This window comes from Pan paniscus, chromosome 8 (assembly GCF_029289425.2).
Source record: "Pan paniscus chromosome 8, NHGRI_mPanPan1-v2.0_pri, whole genome shotgun sequence".
NCBI lineage: Eukaryota > Metazoa > Chordata > Mammalia > Primates > Hominidae > Pan > Pan paniscus.
Window position 1 is genome coordinate 39,751,051 of NC_073257.2, and position 26,273 is coordinate 39,777,323.

The following is a 26,273-nucleotide window of genomic DNA, read 5'->3' on the forward strand; positions in this document are numbered from 1 at the left end:
AAAAATCTTCTTTTAATACTTACTTATCTAATGCCTCTGGGAAGTTTGTGGCTCCTATTATGATAACTCCTTCATTGGGTTTAAAACTATATTGGAAAAAAAATAGTATCTTTTACTAACACTGAAGCACAGCACACATGTAGAAATGCTCTACACAAAACTGGTTTGTTTTCTTTTTTTGAGACTAGGACTCGCTTTGTGGCCTAGGCTGAAGCGCACCAGTATGATCATAGCTCACTGCTGCCTCAAACTCCTGGGTTGAAGTGAACCTTCTGCCTCAACCTCTCAAGTGGCTGGAATGACAGGTGCATGCCAACATATCTGACTAATTTATTTTTTATTTATTTTTAAATCTTTTCTCCCCAATTTCTAGGTACAAGCCACTATTTTTTTTTTTTTTTTTTTGGAGATGGAGTCTCACTGTCACCCAGGTTGGAGTTCAATGGCGCTCACTGCAACCTCCATCTCCCAGGTTCAAGCAATTCTCATGTCTCAGCTTCCTGAGTAGCCAGGATTACAGGCGCCTGCCACCACACCCAGCTAATTCTTATATTTTTAGTAAAGACAGGGTTTCACCATGTTGGCCAGGTTGGTCTTGAACTCCTGACCTCAAGCAATACACCCGCCTCAGCCTCCCAAAGTGCTAGGATTATAGGCTTGAGCTACTGTGCCCGGTGACTGTTTTTATTTTTAGTAGAGATAGGGTCTTGCTATCTTGACCAGGCTGGTTTTGAACTCCTGGCCTCAAGCAATCCTCCCACCACCTTGGCTTCCAAAAGTCCTGGGATTACAGGCGTGAGCCACCATGCCCAGCTTCATTAATCAAATAACAGCCAAGAAAAGAAACTGATAATAAACCACCAATTCATCTGTGACTACAAACCTTCACAATTACCTGGTCTATGCAGGAAAAGATAAGCTGATATAAAAAGCTTAGGTGCCTGGTTAATTTTTGAAAAATTACTTTCAAGTATACCAATTCAAATTATTTACTCCTGGGCTTCCTATGTGGTTTCAAAATGTCTTATATTGAGTTTTAAGATACTTCTTTCAAAGCAACATCACCTCTTGCTTCTTATATTATGAACATTGATGTAAGCTTTAAATCTGCCACAACACTCAAAGTTAGTCATAAATTATGTAGAAACAACTGTATTTCTTCAAATAGACTACTAGTCTCGGCATAAATCATTGTTTTTCTGTCATAAGTGTAACAATAAATGAAAAATACCATAAATTAAATAAGATGAGTTGATATTCAAATATCCAATTAGTAATGAAAACAATACAATACTGAGAGAAAAAGCTTGTCTTGAGTTCTTGCATGAGGGACTACTCTGTTTCCTATACACATCACATTTTTCATATCTCTAGATATGAAATGCCTTATGGAAATAATTTGCATAAGATCAATTCTACGTATATCAAATGCTGGGAGGGATCACCATATTCTAAGAAAAAAGAAGACTCAATTACCCATCCATTTCAGCAAGAAGTTGATTTATGGTCTGCCTTGAATATGGATGCATTGGAGATTCAATTCTCTTCCCACCAACAGAATCTAATTCATCAATAAATATAACACAAGGAGCATTCGCTTTTGCTTCCCCTAAGAAAATAAAAAACATTCAAATAAGCTGAAAGAAAGTCAACATTTTTGAACAAAACGAGATAAATATTAAAATCCTATAAAACTGTCAAAAGCCAACAAAAAATATTCACTGGAAGAAAAGGACATCATTTTTTACTGACTTAAAAATAGTATCTTCAGAGGGAAAAAACTATACCAAAGAAATGATATAAAACAAAGCAGTTGGGCATTCATTCATTCTTTCCAGCTATACAAATATATACAATCAGGTTTGAAGCTAATTACTCCTTAATTCCATACTACAAAATTGATGAATAAAATGAAAAAACACTAAGAGATTTTTGGTAGCCTCCAACTTCATCTTGCACTTCCACTAGCTCTTCCGATAATTCATATAGTAAGTAACCCAAACCAAGGTCCCACAATGGCTATTTTAACTATCAATCAAAACTAATTAGCATGCAAAGCTGGAGGCCCCAAAAAATAGAAATTAAAAAAAGGAAGAAAAAAAGTAATTAGCAAAGAAAGGGTAAGATACACACTTCCCTTAACAAAATTTAGCACTGCATCAAAGATACACCAAAACGTACTAAAAAGATTTCTGATACGGCTGGCTCCTACACCCACAAACATCTCATCAAATTCGGATCCAGAAGCATAATAAAAAGGAACATCAGCTTCTCCCGCCACAGCTCGGGCAAGAAGTGTCTTTCCAGTCCCTGGGGGTCCAACTAAAAGAATTCCTAAAAGAAAATGAAAACGAGAATGATTCAAAGTATTTTTTAAAAATCCCTCAATATGAACCTATAAAATAAATAATTATTCATTTATATAATTTTCAGGCTGAGGTCACACCAATAACCAATATTTTGAAACACAGCAAACCGTACTCGTCTCTGCTAATGGTTCACTTCAGAATCTTGTCCAAAATTAATGTTCCTGTATTATATAAATATTGTTTCCATATCAACAAGAGACATGACAGGGAGAATCTTGAGGCAAAAAAATATAAACCCATTTATCACTAAATAAGATAAAATTCATGTAAAAATAGATTAAAAGACTAAACAACCAAATGTAATTAGTGAATCTTGATTTGATGCTTTTTCATAAAGAACAAAAAATTCTAGAGACATCTGGTGAAAACATTTAAACAAGACTGAGAGTACATGATATTAAGGAAATAGACATAATTTTCTTTGGTGGGATAAGGTTATTATGTTTATTTAGGACACTGTCCTTATTCTTAGGTGATGTACAATAAAGTCTTTAGATGTCAAGTAGTTGATGTTTATAGTTTTCTTTCAAATGTTCAGGGGGAAAAATACACACATAACACAGCAAGCAAATATGACAGAATGTTAACAATTGTTGAGTCTAAGTGGATAGGATATGGATGTTAATTGTACTGTTCTTTCAAGGTTTTCCATATGTTTGCAAATTTTCATAATACCAAAGATTTTCACATTAGAAAAACAGAATTACCTGATTTATATGTTTTTATAAATATACATATTACATTAAAAAAGCAACAAAACTTCTTTACATACATGTTTGCTGCATTTTAACATAAAAAATATTTTAAAGAAAGCTCAAGCTCAAAAATAGCTTTAAGACTATCCTAGTATTGTCATGTTTTAGTTATACTTAACTGGTTTAAATCATATTAATTTCTGTGGATTACATCTTGGTATCTGAAGATTTTTCTACAAATTTATACTACTCAAATTTTCTACAAATTTAAAATACTCCTTGTGATTAGAAAGAGGAAGAGTGTAACTATTAATACTTCTATGGTTTTAAACATTCACTCTGTGATGTTTAAATAAATGTAAAGGTGGTATGTGGAATGTCTCCTGATATGGGCTTTTCCAGTGTTTTCTCATGATTGTATTGAGATTGTGCTCTTTTTTAATTCCTTTTTGCGTGGACACCACATAAGCCATCACTTGGGTCCTTTCTAGAGCATCAGGAAGTACATGATGTTGATAAGGCTTTTGCCAGTGATATTAGCTAAAGTTATCATTATTAAGCACTGATTTAATAAATGTACCCTAAATTAGCAAAGGTTACTGCAAATAATTTCATACACTGCTGTATTTTCAGTGGAGATAGTTGGCAGCATAAAAACAAGCATTAAAAAGGAGTGTCATCCTTTAACTCAGCAATTCCATTTCTAGAAATTTATTCTAAAGAAATAATTAAGCATGCAGGCAAAGCCTTGAATTAAGATGAAACACAGCACTATTCTTAATAGCAAAAAAACTGGAAACCATATAAAAATTCAATATAAATGGTTAAATTGTGATATAACCATAAATTAGAAGGATACTATGAAGTCATTAAAAGTCATGTTAACCATGAGAAAACATCAGACAAAGCTAAACTGAGAACATTCTATAAATAATTAGGCAAGTACTCTTTGCAACTGTAAAAATCATGAAAGATCCTCTTCTCTCCACTCCCTCACAAAAGGCTAAGGAATTGTTTCATTGTTTCATTTGAAAAAAAAAAAAAAAACAATAAAAGCCTAAATGTTACCTGTGATCCTGGATTAGGTCCTGAACCAGGGAAGTGGGTAGGGATCAGGGCAACACTACAAAGGATACTATTGGAGCAAATGCTGAAATTTGAATATAGACTCTAAATTTGATAATGGTTTTGTATGTATGTTAAATGTCCTATTTTTTTTTTTTTTTGAGACAGAATCTTGCTTTGTCACCCAGACTGGAGTGCAGTGGGAACAATCTCGGTTCACTGCAACCTCTACCTCCTAGGTTCAAACGATTCTCCTGCCTCAGCCTCCTGAGTAGCTGGGATTACAGGCGCCTGCCACCAAGCCCAGCTAATTTCTTTTTTAGTAGAGACAGGGTTTCACCATGTTGGCCAGGCTGGTTGGAACTCCAATGGCCCCTGGTTCAAGACCAGACTGGTCTCGAACTCCTGATTCTCAAGTAATCCACCCGCCTCCACCTCCTAAACTGCTGGGATTAAAGGCGTGAGCCACCACACCCAGTAATGTCCTAATTTTAATATTATTCTGGAGTTATATAGAAGAATATCCTTATTCTTAGGAAATACACACTTGGGGTGATTATTTACAATTTACTCTCAAATAGTTAAAAATTTATTTATTTACAAATAATTTTTATATTTATATATACATAAAGAGACAAAGTGAATGATTTTTAAAATGGAGCTAGGTTGAGTGCACTGGCTCATGCCTGCAGTCCTAGTACTTTAGGAGGCCAAAGTGAGTGGATCGCTTGAGCCCAGGAGTTCAAGAGCAGCCTGGGCAACATGGAGTAACCTCACCTCTATAAAAAATACAAAAATTAGCCGGCATGGTGGTGTGTACCTGTGGTCTCAGCTACTTGGGAGGGCTGCCTGAACTCAGGAGGTTGTGGCTACAGCGAGCCATGATTGCATCACTGCACTCAAGCCTGGGTCTAAAAAGGAAGCTAAATATTAAAAATTTGTGAGTCTAGGTAAAGGGTATGAGGAGCATTCTATGTACTATTCTTGTAACTTTAAATTTGAAAGTATATAAAAACTTGCAGTTACCAAAAAAAAAAAAAAAAGGCTATGGAATTGTATGTTCAGAATGAACATCTATTTTGTAAAATAGCAATTAAGACTTAAACTTTAATCAGTTAAAATTAAATAAATAATATAGGTTTTTTTTGTTTGTTTCTTTGTTTTTGTTTTTTCCATCAAATCATGGTAAAGAAAAGATATCTTACCTTTTGGAAGTTTACCTCCAAGAATAGTAAATTTTTGTGGATTTTTCAAGAATTCAACAACTTCCTGTAATTCTTGTTTAGCTTCCTCCACCTAAAGTGACACAATTTTCCAAATAACTTTAGATAATGGACACGTTTGGTTAGATTATCAAGGCTTCCCTTTTGAAAATCATAAATTTAATTTGGATATGGAATTAACCTGACCTTCTCTGTTTCAGTAAAAAAAGCATACAAAAATGGCCCCTTATAAAACAAAGGGTTTTCCCCTGACCATTATTTCCAATTATGCAAAGTCTCCTTACTATCCCCCAAAAAAATCATTCTGAACTTTCATTTTCTCAGTGAGAAAACAAAAGTCAAGTACATTGGACAGGTTTAAAAAGAAAGTACCTAGAGAGGAGCATACTAAAACATGAAACATAGCTTCATGCCAAAGGGCATTCTGAAAATGTCCAATTAATGTCAAGATTCGCTTATTATTTCAAAGAAAAATTCCCAGGCATATTTCCAGGAAATATTACACTTATTAAAGAACAAAGTTATGTTTTTTTTGTTAGACTTGAAATGATCTTTGAAAGTTATTCTGATTAAATAATTAAAAATGTAATAATGTTTTAATCAAGTTAATGGTTAAAAACATAGCATTTTCTTTTCAGAGTATTTAAAAAAATAGAAAACAAAGCTTTGTCCATTCCTAGGTCCGGAGAAGCGTGTACATATGTTCACCAAGAGACTTGTATAAAAATAGTCACACCAGCTGTATTTGAACCAAAAACTAGAAATAAATGTCCACCCTAAAGTAGTGTAATTGCACCGTGTTGTAGTATTCTTATAATGGGATACTATGCAATAAGGATAAATAAACCTCAACTCCAAATAACATAGATGGATCTCACAAACATGTTGAATAAAAGAAGCCTCATACAAAAGAGGATATTCTATATGGATTACATTTATCTAAAATTCAAAAATAGGGAAAATTCATGTATGGTATTAGACAGGAAATTGTCCCTAGGTTAGTAACCAGAAGGAGGCATCAAGGAGGTTCTGGGCTTCTGCTAAGGTTCTATTTCTTGAGCTGGGTGCTTATAACACAGACAGTTTGTGAAAATTTATGGATTTGTGCACTATTGTGTGCATTTGTTAAACTTCAATGAAATTTATGGTTAAAAAAAGACTTGGCTGGTTTATTAAAAGAGAACTTGAAAGATAATATCCATGTACTAAAAGAAGACTAAAATATATTTGGTCAAAATAATAGATATATTTCCAATTTTAAGTTGTAGGAATAAAGAAGAGATTAAACATAATTTAATACTCAAATAAACTATATTCTCTCTCCAAATTCTGTGGCAAGAGAATCCCCACTTGAGGAACATAAGATCTATCAAGGAAAATAGTTAATGGGATCAAGGTAATGAATCAAGTTATTAAAAGCCCTTATTAATATTTTTAAGGCTATATATATAAGTGTGCCCATATATTCAGAAATTCTAGGCAAGGAAATGACATTCCTATACAAGCTCTTTGAGATTTGGTAAACATTTGTCACAGGAACTACCTAATGGCAAACCTGTTCTGGTAAATGCTACTGAATTACTTTGCTCTATATAAATTTAGGTCTTACAGCAATTATAAAATTGATTCATTTTAGCATGGAAAACTTGGTAAGGATCTACCTTAATTGTGATGTCTACTTTCACTACGCTTAGTTATCAGCATGGCTTTAGTTTAGTACTCAGAAATCCCCACATTCCAGGACAGGCGTGGTGGCTCATGCCTGTTACCCCCAGCACTTTGTGAGGCTGAGATGGGAGGACTGCCTGAGCTCAGGAGTTTGAGACCAGCCTGGACAACAAAGTGAAACTCTGTCTCTACACCGCTCCCCCACCCCCCAAAAAAAAGAAGAAGAAAAAGAAAGATAAATCAGCTGGGCTTGGTGGCTGATGCCTATAATCCCAGCACTTTGGGAGGCAAAGATGGGTGGATCATTTGAGCTCAGGAGATCAAGACCAGCCTGGGCAACGCAGCTAAATCCCGACTCTACAAAAAAAACTACAAAAATTAGCCAGGCATAGGGGCACACGCCTGTAGTCCTAGCTACCTGAGAGGCTGAGGCGGGAGGATGGCTGGAGCCCATGAGGAGGAGGTTGTTGTGAGCTAAGATCACACTACTGCACTTCAGTCTGGGTGATAGAGCCAGACCCTGTCTAGAAAGAATAATAAAATTAAATTAAAAAATTAGCCAAGTGTGGTGGTGCATGCCTGTGGTCTCAGCTACAAGGGAGGTTAAGGCAGGAGTATCACTTGAGCCCAGAAGGTCAAAGCTGCAGTGAGCTATGATCATGCCACTGCACTCCAGCCTGGGCAAGAGAGCAAGACCCTGTCTCAAAAAAAAAAAAAAAAAAAAAATCTCTCATTCCAAAAGAAGTGTGGTATATTCAGTAAGTATGTAAGTACATTACAGACAGAGAAAAACAATGCTGTGTCTGACCTCAGCCTTAATACAGGCTCAATTTAGAAAAGGCATGCAGACCTCAAACACAATGAGAAGGGCCCTCCACACTGATGACTGAAGTTTTCAAATAATCACTGCACCAACCTCTTCCTCAATTGTTCCCTTTATACAATTCCAACAGGGTTCATAGCCATTTAAACTGGAAAGGAAAGGAAAGAACTACTTGGTTGTAAAACTATCATAATGATTCCCAATGCCTTATTCCCCAATAGTCAAGGCTGAAAAAACATGGTTATGTATAAACAGAGACACGAATAAGTAAAGAAGAAAAGCAGAAATAATAACATAACCAATCTCTTCAGAGTTGGAAGAGTCCTCAGATCACGTACTTCAAATCCCTCCTGCGGAAGAATTTCTTCTAAAACACTCCTGAAAGATAATTACCCAGCCACTACAGTTCTGAGAAATCAAATATAATAGAGCAGATATAATGGCAAAGCACAGAGAAGAGCACAGTGTGGTACTAAAGTTGCAGAATTCACATTTGGAAAAGATAAAAAAAAAAAAAAATCAGTAGAAAAACCACTGATTTTGACTTGTCTTAATATAAATTCATGATCCAAAATTTCAAGTGAGCACAAGTTTTATTTCCTGTTTCCATTCATTCTCCTATTGCTACACAATTTACTTCCTCCATTAACCACTCATTCCTCCTCTCCCAACCATATTCTCTCTGCTGGTGACCTTGATTCTATCAATTTCCACAACCCCCCACCTAACAGTTTACCAACATTCCAACTTTATTTTGTATTATGATACATTATCTGTGCTCTTCTGTCAGACAAAATCCAAGAATTGTTTGCAATCCTCTATTCCATCTCATTTCTTTCCACCTCTTGTAAACCCACTGCAATTGGAATTTAACCCCTGCTACTCCACTAACATTGCTCTTTATCAGGTACACCAATGACCTACTGCTAAATCAAATGGTTAGTTCTCACTTGGCCCATCAATAGCATTTCACATTGCTGATCACTCCCCTCATCATAGAAATATTTTCTTCCAGGATACCATTGTCACCTAACTCACTGGCAGCTCCTTCTCATCTTGGTTCCTGTCTTCTCTTCTCTGTCTTGTGAACCTTCAAGTAAGTGCTCTGTAACTCGGTATTTAAATCTCTCTTCTGGTTACACTCACTCCCTGGGTGATCTCATCCAAACATGTGGACTTAACATACGTATAAATACAGTCTCCTATTTTTAATTCTAGCTCAGACCTCTCCCATACCTCCAAAGTGGTATATCCAAGTTACTCAACACTTTCATTCGTATCTCTCACACTTAACATACCTAAAACTAAATTTCTAACCTTTGTGCCCCAGATCTGCTCCACTCACAGTCTTTTAAAACCTCACTAAAGGCCGGGCACCGTGGCTCACGCCTGTAATCCCAGCACTTTGATCCGCCTGGATCACCTGAGGTCAGGAGTTCAAGACCAGCCTGGCTAACATGGTAAAACCCTGTTTCTACTAAAAACACAAAAAATTAGCTGGGCGTGGTGGCTCGTGCCTGTAATCCCAGCTACTCTGGAGGCTGAGGCAGGAGAATCGCTTGAATCTGGGAGGTGGAGGTTGCACTGAGCCGAGATCACGCCATTGCACTCCAGCTTGGGCAACAATAGCAAAACTCCGTCTCAAAAACAAAAACAAAAATCTCAGTAAATGTCAATTCTATCCTTCTAATTGCTGAGACCAAAAATCTTGTGGCTCTTTTTGACTCCTCTTTTCTCTTACACCCTACGTTCCAGTAAGAAATCCTATTAGTTCTACTTTCAAAAATGAACAAGTCAGACACCCTATTACTTGAGAGCCTTTGCTCAAACTGTTCCTTTGGTCAGAAACGTTCCTTTCTCAGATAAATGCAGTTTATTCCATCTTCTCCTTCAGATTTTGTCTCAAATGTCACCTTCTCCATCAATCGCACCTTGAACACTCCATTTAAAACTGTAAGCCTTCTCTCAAAACTCCCAATCCTCTTTACCCTGCTCTACTTTTTCCTCCACACACTTTTATTCTTTTAACATACTCTACTTTTTCTTACATCACATATCAGTGTCCAATTACTGCTTTTAGAGTTTAAACTCTAAGAATGCAGAGATTATTTATTCTATCCCAGCAGCTAAAATAGGGCCTAGCACTTAATAGATACTATTAAATATTTAACAAATTAATCAACTATAAACTAGCATTTATCCTTTCTATTCATTCAAGAAATATACATTGTCTAACATGTTTTAGATAGTGGAGTTACAAAGATCAGTAAGAGGTACAGGTAAAGAAGGACCATTTATTAAATATCTACTATGTGTCAAGCACATACATTATCTGTCAGGATCTAAAGTAATTTCTTCAAGGTCTCATAGCTAATAAGTATAAAAATGAATTTCAAACATTAGTCAGCTTGACTCTGAAGTCCACATTCACTCCACCACACCAGGCTGCTCCTTCATAAATTATACTATCCCCTGCCATAAAGCAAGATTTGATCCTTGGCTATTATTATTTATCCCAAAATACTAATGTTTCTAATACTTTTGGACACAATTTTACCTATTCTAGAATACACTGTAGAATCAAATATCGACCTCATATAGAGTATCAATTAGAGAATGTATGAAGAAGGCAAGGCAATCTTCTTAACTTACCCCTTTAACATGTTCGAAGGTGACATTTTTCATCTGGACAGGATCTACTGCAGAATCAAGCCCTGTTGTTGTCCGGAAGCGGACTAAAGGGAAGAAAAGAAATGTTTATATTTGATAGATTAATAACATTCCAATCACCTTGTTTTTTAGATGCAAGAAAGCAAAGCCTAGAAAAATTAAATGTCTAAGTGACCTAACTTCACATATCAAATCAGAGTGAGGAATAGAAACTAGGTCTTCCGGATTTCTTTTTTTTTCTTTTTGACGGAGTCTTGCTCTGTTACCAGGCTGGAGTGCAGCGGCACGATCTTGGCTCACTGCAACCTCAACCTCCCAGGTTCAAGCGATTCTCCTGCCTCAGCCTCCCAAGTAGCTGGGATTACAGGCATGCGCCACCAAACCCGGCTAATTTTGTATTTTTAGCAGAGACAGGGTTTTGCCATGTTGGTCAGGCTGGTCTTGAACTCCTGACCTCAGGTGATCCACCCGCCTCAGCCTCCCAAAGTGCTGGGATTACAGGCGTGAGCCACCACGCCCAGCTGGTCTTCTGGATTTCTAAACCATCTTCAAAGAGTAAGTGATTCACATTAAAAAGACATATTTCGGCTGCTCTGCCTATGGAGTAGCCATTCTTTTATTCCTTTACTTTCTTAATAAACTTGAAAAAATAAAAAATAATAAAGACTGGGCGTGGTGGCTCACACCTGTAATCCCAGCACTTTGGGAGGCTGACGCGGGCAGATCACAAGGTGAGGAGATCGAGACCATCTTGGCTAACACGTGAAACGCCGTCTCTACTAAAAACACAAAAAATTAGCTGCGCATGGTGGCGCAAGCCTGTAGTCCCAGCTACTCGGGAGGGAGGCAGTGGAATTGCTTGAACCCCGGGAGGAGGAGGTTGCAGCGAGCCAAGATTGCCCCACTGCACTCCAGCCTGGGCAACAGAGTGAGACTCCATCTCAAAAAAAATAAATGAAATAAAATAAAATGACCTATTTGTACTTTTCAGTTAATAAAATCAAAAATTATTTTCTACTTCTTATTGTAGTATCTAATGATAGAAATCTTAAATCAAAGTTTCTCAAACTTTGGTGTGAATAAAACTCACTTGAGAAGTATGTTAATTCTCAGGCCACAGCACAGGACCCAGGAGAATTTTCATTTTTAACAAACACTTCAATTATTCTAATTGGTCACAGGTCTACACTTTGAAATACATTGCCTTAAAGTTAGCAGAAAACACTGACACACATTAATAAAAAATTGAGGCTTAACACATTATTATACTTTTCATGTAGTCTTCTTCCTCTGACAACTATATTACTTGCCCTCAAATGACCTATCAATTATGACAACATTAAGTCTGACAAGCAAGACAGAAAAAGTCTGATAGGACAGTAAAATATTTGAGATCAATTTTGGAGAACTATTACAAGGATTTCTTAAGTCTTTCCCACTCAGGTAGAAACTTCCAAACTAGAGCAGTTATAAATGAGTAAATTGAGCAATTTCTAATTTCCTCAGAAGAAGCCCAAAATACTGTTAAGATAGGCTGAAAAATGAGCTGGCAAAATATGGGGTTAAGAAGAAATGCTTAATAAATCAGGAACACAGAAGCTGGGAAAACAAATTTAAAATAGTAATTCTAGAACGAACACCAATAGTTTTGGCCCACAAAGTATTTTTTAAGAATCTGTACATATCCTTAATATTTAAGAGAATAGGCAACACAGGGTGAAAACTGCACAGTAGTGGAAAAGGTAATTGGAACCACTTAAGTCTGACACTATTGCTTAATTTCAGATAAGCAAACTAAAAAAAAGGGAAACATTTAATGTGATTTTATGAATAAACTGAATTTGTTTATCTTTGAAATAGAAGACTATTTCAGCTTGTATTGCCATTATAAAATTCTTCTACATAATTTTAAAATTAATTAATTAATTTTCCTTTCGCCCTGTTGACCAGGATAATTTTTAAATTTTATAATTGGACAGGTATCATTTTCTAAAAATCTGGGAAACTAACCACTACTAGGAATGAAAGCCTAATTCTAGAACTGTAAACATTAATATGTTCTTTCTTTAAGGGTTAGATTAGGCATTAAAAGGAATCATGTATTTAAAGGAATAAGAAATAAGTTAGACAAATAAAAAAAGCTTTTACCAGATAAAAATGGGTTTTTTAGAAGTCCATAAATGCCGAATAGCAGCAGAACGAAGAGAATCAGACGGGTTCGCCTTAGGGAATCTAGGAGAGAAAGAAAAAGCTTTACATGAAATCACATTTATGAAATATGACAGCTCAATGAAATGCAAATATTAGGTTATTGTTAATAATCATATTTCATCACATCCAATTTTGGAATCTGGCATTCTTTCTCACAAATGCTATGATTTCCTGTAAGTACCCTATTATCAAAAACTTAAGGCCAAGCATGGTGGCTCATGCCTGTAATCCTAGCATTTTAAGAGGTCAAGGCAGGAGGATCACTTGATCCCTGGAGTTCAAGACCAGCCTGGACAACAGGGCAAGATTCCATCTCTACAAAAATTAGCTGGGCGTGGTGGCACATGCCTGTGATCCTAGCTACTCAGGAGGCTGAGGTGAGAGGATCACTTGAGCCCAGAAAGTTAAGGCTACAATGAGCCATGATTGCACCACTGCACTCTGGCTTAGGCAATGAAGCAAGACCATGTCTCAAAAACAAACACAAACAAAAAATAAAGAAACAAAAACCTTTATGAAGCCATTCACACTTCCTGTTCTCCAATTTGTTTTCTCTCTTGAGAAAGGGAAACCATCAGCAGTATCGCCATTTCTACATAGATTAAGTTACAAATATAGTGGAATTTAATCAATAGATGGTCTTAGAAAAGTTACTTAAAACTTAAATGTAGGACTATGACTTCCTTTCAGTTACTCTTCTCAAACACGGATGGTGTCAATTCAACTTACCATTGGTTTTTTGTGTGAGTGCTTGAGCTTTCAGAAAACCTTCCGCAAAACCAGTTTTAAATGCATCTTGGTGAGCTTCAGGTATATTTTTGGTTTTCATGAGTTTGTCCAAACTCTCAACATCTGATCCTCTGTCCCGCAAAAGAAACCCCTGAATACACAAACAACACATCAGTACTGGTTAACGACACAGTGATACTTCCCAACAATATTGTGACCACTCAAAAAAATTCACTAAAATTCTGTATAATTTTTACTGTCAATGTGAAGAAACAGATTAAGACTCAGCAATGAATTAATCAATAACTAGGAAACTAACACTAGATCCCATTCCTGCATCAATCAATTAATAATATAAAGAAAGTGGCATTATTCTCTGCACGAATACTACACTGAAAACAGGTCACATATTATTTTAGGGTTTGATTGGCTTAATGTTCATATCCCTTTATCTTTGCTAGAGGAAAAAATCTCATTAATTTACTAAATGTCTACTAAGCACCGTTCATATACTTGGCCTTATATAAGTTCTGAAGATGTAAAGATAAATAAACCACTGATCTTAAAGTTTTCAGTCTACTGGAAAAAGATATGTAAATAACTAAGTTTCTTAAATCATTTTGATATTATGTTAGAAGTATTATGTATGGTGGTAAATCAATGTTACCTCAGGAATATGGAAAAGGCCTTACAGAGAATAGGACATCTAAAACACAGGGAATAAACACTATGAACAATCTGACGGAGGCATGAATCAATAGCCTTCAGTGCTGAAGAACTGTAAGCAATCTTATATAAGACTTCAATGCCAAGAGAGGAGCAGGGAAACAGAGGGGCATATTGAATGGTGAGAAGAGAAACATGGCAGGTAGAGATCAAATGATGAAATTCCCAGTGTATCAGGTGGAGGTAAGCAATAAAGCAGAGTAATATAACTAGATCATTATTTTAGAAAGATTGATGGGTGGCAGTCTGGAGGCTGGACTGAACGCAGCAAGACTAGAGGCAAGGAGACTAAACGAGTATTCATTACAGTAATTTAGGCAACAAATAGTTATAGCCTATCTATGGCAGTGGAACAGATGTAAGAAATATTTAGGAGGTTGGATCAACAGGACTTTAGTGGTTAATGGATGTGGGAGGTAAGGCAACATGGACAAACGTAGGTTGATAGCCAGGTTTTTAGCTTGGGTGGATGCTGCTCATTAATACAGAGAACACCTCGACACGTGTAGGTTTGTGGGAAAAAAATCTAGTAAGTGGAGAGGCAAGTCTGGTGCCCAGAAGAGTTAGAGGTATAATGATTACACAGGTTACTAATCCCTTATTATTAGTGGAAAGAAGGAAGAATATCTATCTATCAGCCAACAAAAGAAATCAGATATTGAAGCTCCTCACTCTAACAACTTGAAAATATTTGCTTTTTGGATCATAAAAAGGTCTAATTACCTTCACGAATGATGGCGCTATATTCTGTGTTTCAGCTAATCTCTCGGAGGTAGACTGGAGACGTCGTGTCCTTGATTTCAAAGTTTTAAAACCCCGAGACTGTATGAAAACTAAATAAAACAATACCATTCACTGTCACTGTAAATTGTTACAGGAAAAGAAAAATGCCTAAGATTCTAAAGTCTGACACCCTACCTGTATATCCTAGTCTATCTAATTTGCCTGACACTTCAATATGTTTTCCTTTGTTTCCTTCTTTTTTGTAGAGACGGGGTCTCCTTTTATTGCCCAGGCTGGCCTTGAACTCCTGGGCTCAAGCAGTCCTCTTGCCTCAGCCTCCCAAAGAGCTGGGATTAGGTCTGAGAACTTAAATCTACCATGCCCAGCTTATAGTTTTTTCTATCCTCCTTTTTTCAAAAGGAACTTTATTTATTTATTTATTTATTTATTTATTTATTTGAGATGGAGTTTCACTCTTGTTGCCCAGGTTGGAGTGCAAGGCATTGCTGCTCACTGCAACCTCCGCCTCCTGGGTTCAAGCAACTATCCTGCCTCAGCCTCCTAACCTCAGGTGATCCACCTGCCTTGGCCTCCCACAGTGCTGGGATTATAGGCGTGAGCCACCGCGCCTGGCCTATTTTTTATGTTGATAGGGGATAAAAGTAAATAGAGAAGTCAGAGGGTTATACAATATAATTTAAAAAACTGAGTATCAACTCTGATAAACTGTGATTTCAAAAAAAAAAAAACCCAACCAAGTAATTAAAATAGATTGAATCTACACAACTGATTTTTACATGTTTTTGGTAATTACATAATGTTTTTGAAAAAAGGGTAAGTGTATCAAATTAGTGTCTTCTAATTTCTCAAGCCCCAATCCCACTTCCCAGAAGTATAACCTGTTAACAATTCTGACTACCCTTGTATGCACGCACACAGGTGCTCTTTCTATAAAAACTACTCTAGAAATAGTACCTAATTTTTTGCAATTTTCATTTTTCGTGCATATTTTTCAGAACAGAACAGTGCATTCAGTTTAATGGCTGTTTACACTTTTCCAATTTATCAGAGTGCAATTCATTCAACCATTTCCCTGAACATTATTTGTTTTCTGGTTTTTATTGCTGGAAACAATACTGTGGTGAACATTCTTGTACATGTATGTCAGCAGATGTAGACTGAATTCCTGAAAGAAACACTGTTAAGGTTTAAATTTTGTTTGACACTAAGAGACTACTTTCTAAAAAAGGCTGTTATCAATTTATGTGCCCACCAATGCTTATGAGTTTCCTTTTCTTCATATCCTTGCCGACACTAAATAATATGAATCTTTTAAATTTGTGCAAGTCTGACGGGCAAAAATAACAGTACCTTGTTTTACTTTGCATTTCCCAGATTACAAGTGTGGGAAAATTTTGAAAAGCTTCCTCTGTATTTTTATTGACTATTTTTATTTTTATTTCTTTAGTAAATTGACCATGCATGTCCTTTGCACATTTTTCCATTTTTATTTAGATAATATGGATGTTACAGATAGTAATCTTTAGTTATATATATTGTAAACATTTATTTTAATGTGTCTTTGTCTTTCGATCATATACAGTAATTTATTAGCTCAGTGCAGCCATACCTTTGCTGTGTTTTCTGCATTTTAACTTGATTAGAGTTTCATTGCCAAACTAAGATTTTAAAGGTAGTCTACTTACCTCTAATATTTTCAGTTTTATATTTTTGTTTTCAACCCTTTAACATATTTGGAACTTTTGTTTTTGGTATGATGTAAGAAAAGAACTTGATTTTTCCAAAACAGCCACTTAGGCTGGTAACATTTGATAATCCATCATTTGCTTATTGATTTAAAATTCTTAATTTTGTTGCACTGATGTATGTCAGCACTAGGTTAAATTTTTTAATTTTAGTTATTTGTAATACTACACTACTGATTTCCATGGCTAAATATCTGTATTTTCATGTACTTAAGTAGGTTAAAATCCCCTTCATTAGTATTCTTTTAACATGTACTCAGTTATTCCAAATTAAGTTTAAAATCAACTTCTCGATTTCCCAAGTGGGTCATTAGAGTTTTGATTGGGGTTGTACTGACTTTACAAATTTGGGTGTAAATTGATACTGTTGTAATACCTAGTTCTTCCAAATAGGATTATGGCCTTCTCTTATTTTATTTCACTCAGTTCCTCTTTCATTTCCTTCAGTAAAGCTTCATACACACACGTGTGTATGTGTGTATATATGTATGTTGTATATTTCCTGTCAGGATAAAACATTTACTGGGTTTTAAAGAAATTGTAAATAAAACCTGCCGCTAGAATATAAGAAAGCTATTGATTTTTTTGCATTTATCTGGTATGGACAATGCAGTGAACTCTTTATTTCAACAGCCTTTTGGATGATTTTCTTGAATTTTCTGGTAAACAATCGTTATCACCTGCAAATTATAATTTTACTCCTTCTTTTGACTTACATATGGCTCATTTCGTTTTCTTTTAAATCATATTGTTCAGAATCTCCAAATTAATGCTGAAAAAAAACCCAGGATACTCCATGTTTCTCAAATTAACAGGAACATAATAGATGTTTAATAAATTTTAAGTTTCCTTCCATTTCTAACTTTCTAAGAGTTTTCAGGAAGCACAGCAATTAAAATATATCATGTCTTTTTATCATACATTGAAATAATGATATTTTTCTTTTCTAATCAATATGATAAATTGACTTACTAATAATATTAAATCACTTTTGTATTCCTTAGTCATGATATAATATTTTTAGCACATTTCTAGATTTGCTTTCTTCAGATTTTATTTAGGATTTCTGTTGTTAAACACATCTATTTTGTTCCTCTGTCGTGCTTGCGTGTGTATATACATTCAGACACAGATACATACATATATACATATATATATTTTTTAGATAGGATCTTGCTGTCACTCAAGCTGAAGTACGGTGGCATGATCATAGCTCACTGTAACCTTGAACTTTGGGCTCAAGCAAACCTTTCACCTCAGCCTCCCAAGTATCCAGAACTACAGGGGCATGATACCACGACGGGCTAATTTTTGTTGCTGTTGTTGAGATGATGTCTGGGCTTGTTTTGAACTCCTGGCTTCAAGCGATCATCCCAAAGTGTTGGGATTACAGGTGTGATCCACAGTGCCTGGCCTTATGCTAATACTAAAAAGTTTTACTAACAGCAATCTCATGGAATAAATAGGGAACTCTATCTTTTTCTTTTTAATAAGGTTTTAAATTAAAAAGAAACTCAAGATTCTAGAAGAATGCAGCCATAAAAATTATCTGAACCTAGTGCCTCTGGGGCAAAGGGACAATATTTTTAAAATACTGTCTTTTAAACTTCATGGTTATTATCCTATCTCTTCTTGGGTTAACTTTGTTAATTAATTGCTTAGATAATTGTCCATTTCAACATATTTTTATTTATGACATAAAGTTACACATACTACCTTGCAATTTAAAAACCTTCACATATCCATGGCAATTCCCACTCATACTTCTAATACTGTCTGTATTTTCCTGTTGTTTCTTAATCAGAATTGTTAAATTGTTCCTTTTTTTATACTAAATTTGTTTTTGGTTTAATTAAAACTATTTCCACCTATTATTTTAAAATGTTTGCTTTGTGTGTATTAATTTCTTCTATTATTTTTCAGAAATTCAATTTATTTTCTATCTTTATGTCTTAAATTTTTTTTTCTTTTTGAGACAAAGTCTTGCTCTGTTGTCCAGGATGGAGGTGCCATCTTGGCTCACTGAAACTTCCATCTCCCAGGTTCAAGCGATTATCCTGCCTCAGCCTCCCAAGTAGCTGAGACTACAGGCATGCGCCACCACACCCGGCTAATTTTGTATTTCTTTTTTAGTGGAGAACGGGGTTTTACCATGTTGGCCATGCTGGTCTTGAACTCCCGACCTCAGGTGATCCACCTGACTCAGCCTCCCAAAGTGCTGGGATTACAGGCATAAGCCCCTGCACCCAGCCTGATTTCTCAGTAAATTATATAACGCCCTCAATGTCATTTTGTCCTCACCAAGAGTCTGATATACAGATTTTCACTGTGGTTCATTACTGAGTGTCTGTAATCCCGGTTTTATTTCCATTCAGTCGTCAGACATTTAGAAAAGCGTTTTAAAAATTTCAAGTATTTAGGTTTTTTTTGTCTTTTTTGTTTTTTGAGACGGAGTCTCGCTCTGTTGCCAGGCTGGAGTTCAGTGGCGCGGTCTCGGCTCACTGCAACCTCCGCCTCCTGGGTTCAAGTGATTCTCCTGCCTCAGCCTCCCAAGTAGCTGGGATTACAGGCACACGCCACCATGCCTGGCTAATTTTTGTATTTTTAGTAGAGATGGGGTTTCACTATGTTGGCCAGGCTGGTCTTGAACTTCTGACCTCGTGATCCACCCTCCTCGGCCTACCAAAGTGCTGGGATTACAGGCATAAGCCACTGTGCCCGGCCGTATTTAGGTATTTTTTTAAGCTGTCTTTTCTGTTACTGGATTTTTATCTTTATTTTCTGACATTGAGAGAATCTAACCTCAGAGTTACAACATTAGGAAAATTTATTAAGATAGTTTTCATACCCTAGGTAACACACGCTCAGTTTTCATAAATCTTCCAACAATAGCTAAAAACGTATCAGCTGTCTTCTTCTGTCTTCTGCATTAACTATTTCTTTAGAGGGTTATTAGTCTCTTTGCTGAAATTGGTGCCTCTCTTTTATGCTTTAAGTTTTCCTCAAATATGTGGATTCTTGGTAATCCATTTGTATTTATAAATAAGAATACAGTGATCGGGGCCTGGCACCGTGGCTCATGCTGTCATCCCAACACTTTAGAAGGCCAAGGCAGGCGGCTCACCTAAGGTCAGGAGTTCCGAGACCAGCCCGGCCAACATGGTGAAACCCCATCTCTACTAAAAATACAAAAATTAGCTGGGCCTGGTGGTGGGAACCTGTAATCCCAGCTCCTCAGGAGGCTAAGGCAGGAGAATTGCTTGAACCCAGGAAGTGCCACTGCACTCCAGCCTGGGTCACAAGAGGAAAACTCCATCTCAAAAACAAAACAAAACAAAACAAAACAAATACAGTCATCAGTATTGACTACAAATGGGTATCCTCAACACTAGCAAAAGTAAATATACTCAGAATATAAAACATGGACTATGCTAAATGAGCAGAATACCTTTAGCGAATGTGTAATTCAAAACCAAAGTAATCTGGGGTGCTAGCTTCTTTCTTTCCTTGGCATCAATGCTCAAACCAGGAGTCTCCACAGACAGATGTCCCTCGACACACACACACACACACACACACACACACACACACACACAGACACACACACAGACGTCTTATTAGAAAGGTGTTTTTTGCTAATTTATCTAAAGGTTAAAGGCCATATCTGCACTGTGATTGGCCCATTTCTGGCAATCTTCAACTGTTTATTCCATCCCATACCAGTGCCCAATTTTACTGGCTCTGGAAGTGGGGTTTTCCTGAGTTCTACTACTGGAAACAGAAGTACTCAACTCTTTCATGACACCATTAGTCCCATGAAGGTAGAAAACATGTCTTTTTCATTTACAGTGATCACTATCACCTGACATCTATCACTAGTGCCTTGTATTCAAAAATTATATGAATAAATGCAAATTTGATTTTACTGTCAATTTGATGTCACTTATTTTACAACTTACTGAAAGCCCTCAAATTTCTCATCCGTTAACGGAACGCTTCTGTTGTTGCTCTTTTTTTCTCATATATATATATTTAAAATTAATTTCAATGGGCTTTTGAAAGTGAGGATGAGTAAGCAAATGTGGTTAGTCATTTATCTTGAAACAAGTGTAGATAAGTTCCCTGGAGTTTGATTTATTGTGGCACTATCACGCTCAAAATTTAGCTCCTATATATTTTCCAGATTAAAAATTATACAGAAGTACCCAAACTCATTAATTCCAAATACTCTTTAGGTCCTGTGAATTGCAAATGAATGTTTAGAATTAATACCATTAAGAAAGACAAATCAGACTATAGTAAATAAATATTTTTTTTTTCCCACAATTTATGGTTGTTGCTTCATACCTGGCCAGTACTGAAGATCTGAACAAATGCTTTGAAGAGCTCTTGAATGATGTCGATACAAGCAAGAGGAACGTAATGTACTAAATATATCTAAGTTACCTGGAGGGAAATTGCAAAAAGTAAATTTTCTAATTTCCAAACCAAAAAACAAAAATCCTATGAAATATAAATAATTCTATCAAATATTAGGGAAATCACAATATGAGTTTCAACTTTTATTTATCCATGATATGACTGCTTTCATGAAAATATCTAAAGCATCGCTAATTTAACTACATCTCACAGTTCTTCCATTTACTAGCTATCACTTGTTGGTTACATTATTTTTATTTATTTATTGTTTTTTTGAGACGGAGTCCCGCTCTGTCGCCCAGGCTGGAGTGCAGTGGCACGACCTCAGCTCACCGCAAGCTCCGCCTCCCAGGTTCACGCCATTCTCCTGCCTCGGCCTCCCAAGTAGCTGGGACTACAGGCGCCCGCCACCATGCCTGGCTAATTTTTTGTATTTTTAGTAGAGACGGGGTTTCACTGTGTTAGCCAGGATGTGGTCTTGATCTCCTGACCTCCTGATCCGCCCACCTCGGCCTCCCAAAGTGCTGGGATTACAGGCGTGAGCCACCGTGCCCAGCCTACATTATCTTTTTTATCTGGCATACAAATGTAGCTGCTAATGAAACTAAATTCAAATTAACAGTGATAAAAGATGGCCTGGTGTGGTGGCTCACGCCTGTAATTCCAGCACTTTGGGAGGCGGAGGTGGGTGGATAACCTGAGGTTGGGAGTTTGAGAGCAGCCTGAGCAACATGGAGAAACCCCGTCTCTACTAAAAATACAAAATTAGCCGGGTGTGGTGGCACATGCCTGTAATCTCAGCTACTCAGGAGGCTGAGGCAGGAGAATCACTTGATCCCGGGAGGGAGAAGTTGTGGTGAGCTGAGATCGCGCCATTGCACTCCCGCCTGGGCAACAAGAGTGAAACTCAGTCTCAAAAACAAAACAAAACAAAACCAGTGATAAAAGATGTACTGTGTTTAAGGCCAGGCGCGGTGCCTCACGCCTGTAATCCCAGCACTTTGGGAGGCTGAGGCGGGCGGATCACGAGGTCAGGAGATACAGACCATCCTGGCAAACATGGTGAAACCTCGTCTCTACTAAAAATACAAAAATTAGCCGGGCGTGGTGGCGGATGCGTGTAGTCCCAGCTGCTCGGGAGGCTGAGGCAGGAGAATGGCGTGAACTGGGAAGGCAGAGCTTACAGTGAGCCGAGATTGCCCCACTGCACTCCAGCCTGGGCAACACAGCAAGACTCGTCTCTTAAAAAAAAAAAAAAAAAAAAAAAAAAGATGTACTGTGTTTAGGCTAAAATTACTTTTAGTTAAGAACATAAAGAGATAAAGAACTGCTGTTTCTTAAGAGACAATTTCAAAAGCTCTAATGGTATAATAAAACACTGTGAATCATAGCTACTATTATCTTTCCCTCATAAAGCTTCCCTAGTCATTGGGTAAAAAGAAAGGTCAAGCCATGAATACTTCACTGATCCTTCCTAACTGCTTTTCTTGACTAGTGTGTCTCATCCTATTTTACATCCAAGATCCTAGGGAAAAGGTCATCAGCAGCAACAGCAGAAACAAACAGTGGCTATCATCTATTTGTGTGTCTCAGTTAGAATTTAGGGACTTTTCAAGGTCCCTTAGCATCCAGTCAAAAAATCTCTTTCTAATACCTCTGCCTGCCTAAACCTAGCAAGCAGCTGGTGGTATGAGGAACAATCTTAAGAGTAAATGTAAATATGCAGACTAGAAGAGCAGTAGGAATAATCATAATAATATAGTAACAAAAAGAATTTTATTCTATTGAACACTTGGTATGGGCCAAATATTTTATAAGAAGGCAAATTTAGGCAGAGGCAAACTTTTAGTCTAAGCCCCCAAGCTCAAAACCATTTCATTCTTTCCTCACACTTACGGTTTTTTATGCCCTTACACTGAAATAAAGGCAAAGGAAGGGTAAAGAATTAATTAATGAATTAAGTTTATGCAAAGGACAGCTTCAAATCAAACCTTCATTATAAACTATTCAAACCTGCTATTTTGTTCCTGGACTTTTATGGCCTGTTTAAGTGCCATCCAAAGAAAAACTCATAAAGTTGACATCCCTTTTCAGACTAGTATGAACCCACTTATTATACTACCATACTGTTATGAGATTCAAGTAAAAAAAAATGTAGACATTCCACAAAAGGGATAACAACTGTTTTTTTAATCAATGTATTCTCAAAGATTAAGTATGTTTCCTGGAATTAAATGTGTGTCACCTAAAATTAAAACAAACCCCGACCCCCCATTCTGCTAAATGCAATGTGGTATGCTGGATCAGATCCTGGAAAAGAAAAAGGACACTTGCAGAGAACTAGTGATTTGGTGAAAACAAATTTTGTTGAAATTCAAATAGTCTGTAGTTTAGTTAAAAATAAGGTACCAATGTTAGGCCTGCACGGTGGCTCACGCCTATAATCCCAGCACTTTGGGAGGCTGAGGAGGGTGGATCACGAGGTCAGGAGATCAAGATCACCCTGGCTAACACGGTGAAACCCCATCTCTACTAAAAATACAAAAAATTAGCCAGGCGTGGTGGCAGGCGCCTGTAGTCCCAGCTACTTGGGAGGCCGAGGCAAGAGAATGGTGTGAACCCGGGAGGCGGAGCTTGCAGTGAGCGGAGATTGTGCCACTGCACTCCAGCCTGGCTGACAGAAGGAGACTCCGTCTCAAAAAAAAAAAAAAAATTATCGTACCAATGTTAACTTCCTAGTTTTAACAAATGTAACATGATTATGTAAGATGCCAAAATTAGTGGAAGCAAAATTCTGTACTATCTTTGCAACTTTCCTGTAAATCTGGTACTATTTCAATATGAAAAATTGCAAACAAACAAACAAACAAAAAAAAAACACCTCAGGAAAGAACCCAGCCCACAATAAACGCTACCGTGAAAGCTAAGAAATGGTATCTATAATTATTAATAGTGCTAAAATATTTAATTGGAACAAAAAACACATTAACATACCATATTTATTTTCAAAGAAGGATTGTGCAGAGACATGGGATGTATGCCAATGGGAAGAAATGTTTTTGCCTTTACAAAATCCAGGAAGTAGATTTTCTACCAGCTGATCAATCTGTCCAATTTTTAATTCAGATAATCCAAGGTCCCTTAAGTTAAGTGAAGGCTGTAAAAGATTGGGTCAACCAGGTATGCATTAATATTATCAAGATATTTAACCTAAGGAGTACATATTATCAGTTAAAACAATCAGATTTTAAAAGTCTAACAAATATATTTCCTTTTTTTAATATTTAAAAATAAATTGATGCAAATATTTTTACAGTTCGTTTTACTGAGATCAGTCATATGAGGTTTGACATAGGTTAAAAAATTATATTCCTAATGGTATCCTTAAATAAAGAGATGACATTTCAGCATGAATGAGAAAAACTTTTTTTTTTTTTTAATCAAACCCAAACCACTACTGTCCTAAGCATTATGGTTCACAGAATCAAGTGAAATGTATGGCATTTTTTCCTTCTCTCCATACAAGGGTACTCTGATCAAGAGCTAGTCTATCAACTATTGATCAAGCATTTATAATGACAAGAGTGTAAGAGTAACTAACTGCAGGGTTACAAAGTATGTTATATAAGGTCCAGGGGATTTTCCCCAACAGTGTAGAACTGATTGGAGGATAATAGTAAGGTTCTTGAATTGGGGAAATTCCATTCAAATGATAATCCTCACCAGTCCATGGAGCTTTTAAGTCCCTAAGCAGCCATAAACAAAAGCCCACTTGACAAAGAAATGGTATGCTTGGTTACCATAGGACATCTCACTCCTCTGGCCTCATTGCTTAGATCCTTCCTTGAACTCAGAGGTTCTAAAGTTACCCATATCTTCTAATAAAGAAGAAAATTAAAGTCAAAACTGTGTGAAAATCAGGCAAAAAAGTCTAAAAATCACAAAAATGTGTGTATACCCACTTTTAAACAACAGGATAGGGATTATTTTCTTGTCCACATGAGCTGAAAGAGAGGCACTTAAAGGCAAGTAACAATTACATGTTACTCAAACCCAAAACAGCTAAGGTGGGAAGATCGTTTGAGGCCAGGAGTTTGAGACCAGCCTGAGCAACATGGTAAGACATCATCTTGATGAAAAATTTAAAAATTAGCTGGGCATGGTGGTATGCACCCGCAGCACCAGCTACTCAGGAGAAATGTTTGAGCCCAGGAGCTGGAGGTTGCAGTGAGCTATGATAGCATCACTGCACTTCAGCCTGGGCTACAAAGGGGAGACCCTGTCTCTAAAAATAAAGTTTTTTTTAAAAGAGGCATGGACACGGATTATATAGCTCTGGACTGATGTCTGGGAATACGGTACTTTTTAAATTAGCTATAACTCATATTCTTAGAATTCATTTTCTCAATACTAACATAACTATAAAATACACCTTATTTCCTAATAGTAAGGATCAAAGGCAGAGATCATGCCTTACTCATCTACGTATCCTAGCATACAACATGACAGCACATAGTAAAAGACAGTTAAAGGCATGATGAAATAAAATACTTAAAAGTACTTTTTAAGCTATTAAAAATAATCAAGGCGGCTTAGGGACGGGGGCAAACAAAAAGCCATCCAACGGTCTGGAATATCTCAAAAAATTCAAGGAAAGAAAAAATTAAAGAGATAGGTTATGGCCAAACTGTGAAGAGCCATGTTTGAATTTAATTCTCTAAGTAACATGATTAGTTCTGTCTTATAGAAGAAAATGGAGAACTAAGGAAGATAGACTGGCCTAGCATGGTGGCTTGAGCCTGTAATCCCAACACTTTTGAGAGGCTGAGGTGGGAGGACTGCTTCAGGCCAGGAGTTCGAGATCAGCCTGGTGAAGAAAGCAAGACCCTGTCTTTACAAAAAATTTAAAAATGATAAAACAAACAAACAAAGAAACTAGACTGGATGAGAGAGAAGGCTGATGGAACAAGTGAAAGATGGCAAGAACCTGAACTAAGCCGTGACTAAGAACGATGGACAAAACAAATCATAGACAATAGGCATTTGGAGAAACCCGCAGTGTACAGGGATTGAGAGGGAGAAGGGTTCTGGACAGATGTGCCAGTTATGGGTTGTGTCTAAGCTCTTCTTCATCCTTTTTGCTGGCTCCATGAACATGGATCTGTACCCTTCGAATATTTTTCCTT

General features: G+C 36.7%; 1 protein-coding gene across 2 annotated transcripts in view; it reads right to left on the reverse strand.

Annotated features, from left to right (window-relative positions):
* YME1L1 (YME1 like 1 ATPase) overlaps nucleotides 1–26,273 on the reverse strand; it is a 43,896-nt gene that overhangs the window by 10,860 nt on the left and 6,763 nt on the right. The window contains exons 3-12 of one of the 2 annotated variants that reach the window (XM_003821420.7): nucleotides 24,082–24,244; nucleotides 21,016–21,114; nucleotides 14,903–15,012; nucleotides 13,454–13,604; nucleotides 12,662–12,745; nucleotides 10,496–10,578; nucleotides 5,335–5,425; nucleotides 2,182–2,334; nucleotides 1,477–1,609; nucleotides 24–86 (exon numbers count right to left, since the gene is read on the reverse strand). In XM_003821420.7, coding sequence (XP_003821468.1) covers nucleotides 24–86; nucleotides 1,477–1,609; nucleotides 2,182–2,334; nucleotides 5,335–5,425; nucleotides 10,496–10,578; nucleotides 12,662–12,745; nucleotides 13,454–13,604; nucleotides 14,903–15,012; nucleotides 21,016–21,114; nucleotides 24,082–24,244 — 1,130 coding nt within the window. The remainder of the gene's footprint in view (nucleotides 1–23; nucleotides 87–1,476; nucleotides 1,610–2,181; nucleotides 2,335–5,334; nucleotides 5,426–10,495; nucleotides 10,579–12,661; nucleotides 12,746–13,453; nucleotides 13,605–14,902; nucleotides 15,013–21,015; nucleotides 21,115–24,081; nucleotides 24,245–26,273) is intronic. The other variant, XM_034930163.3, reaches the window with a different exon arrangement.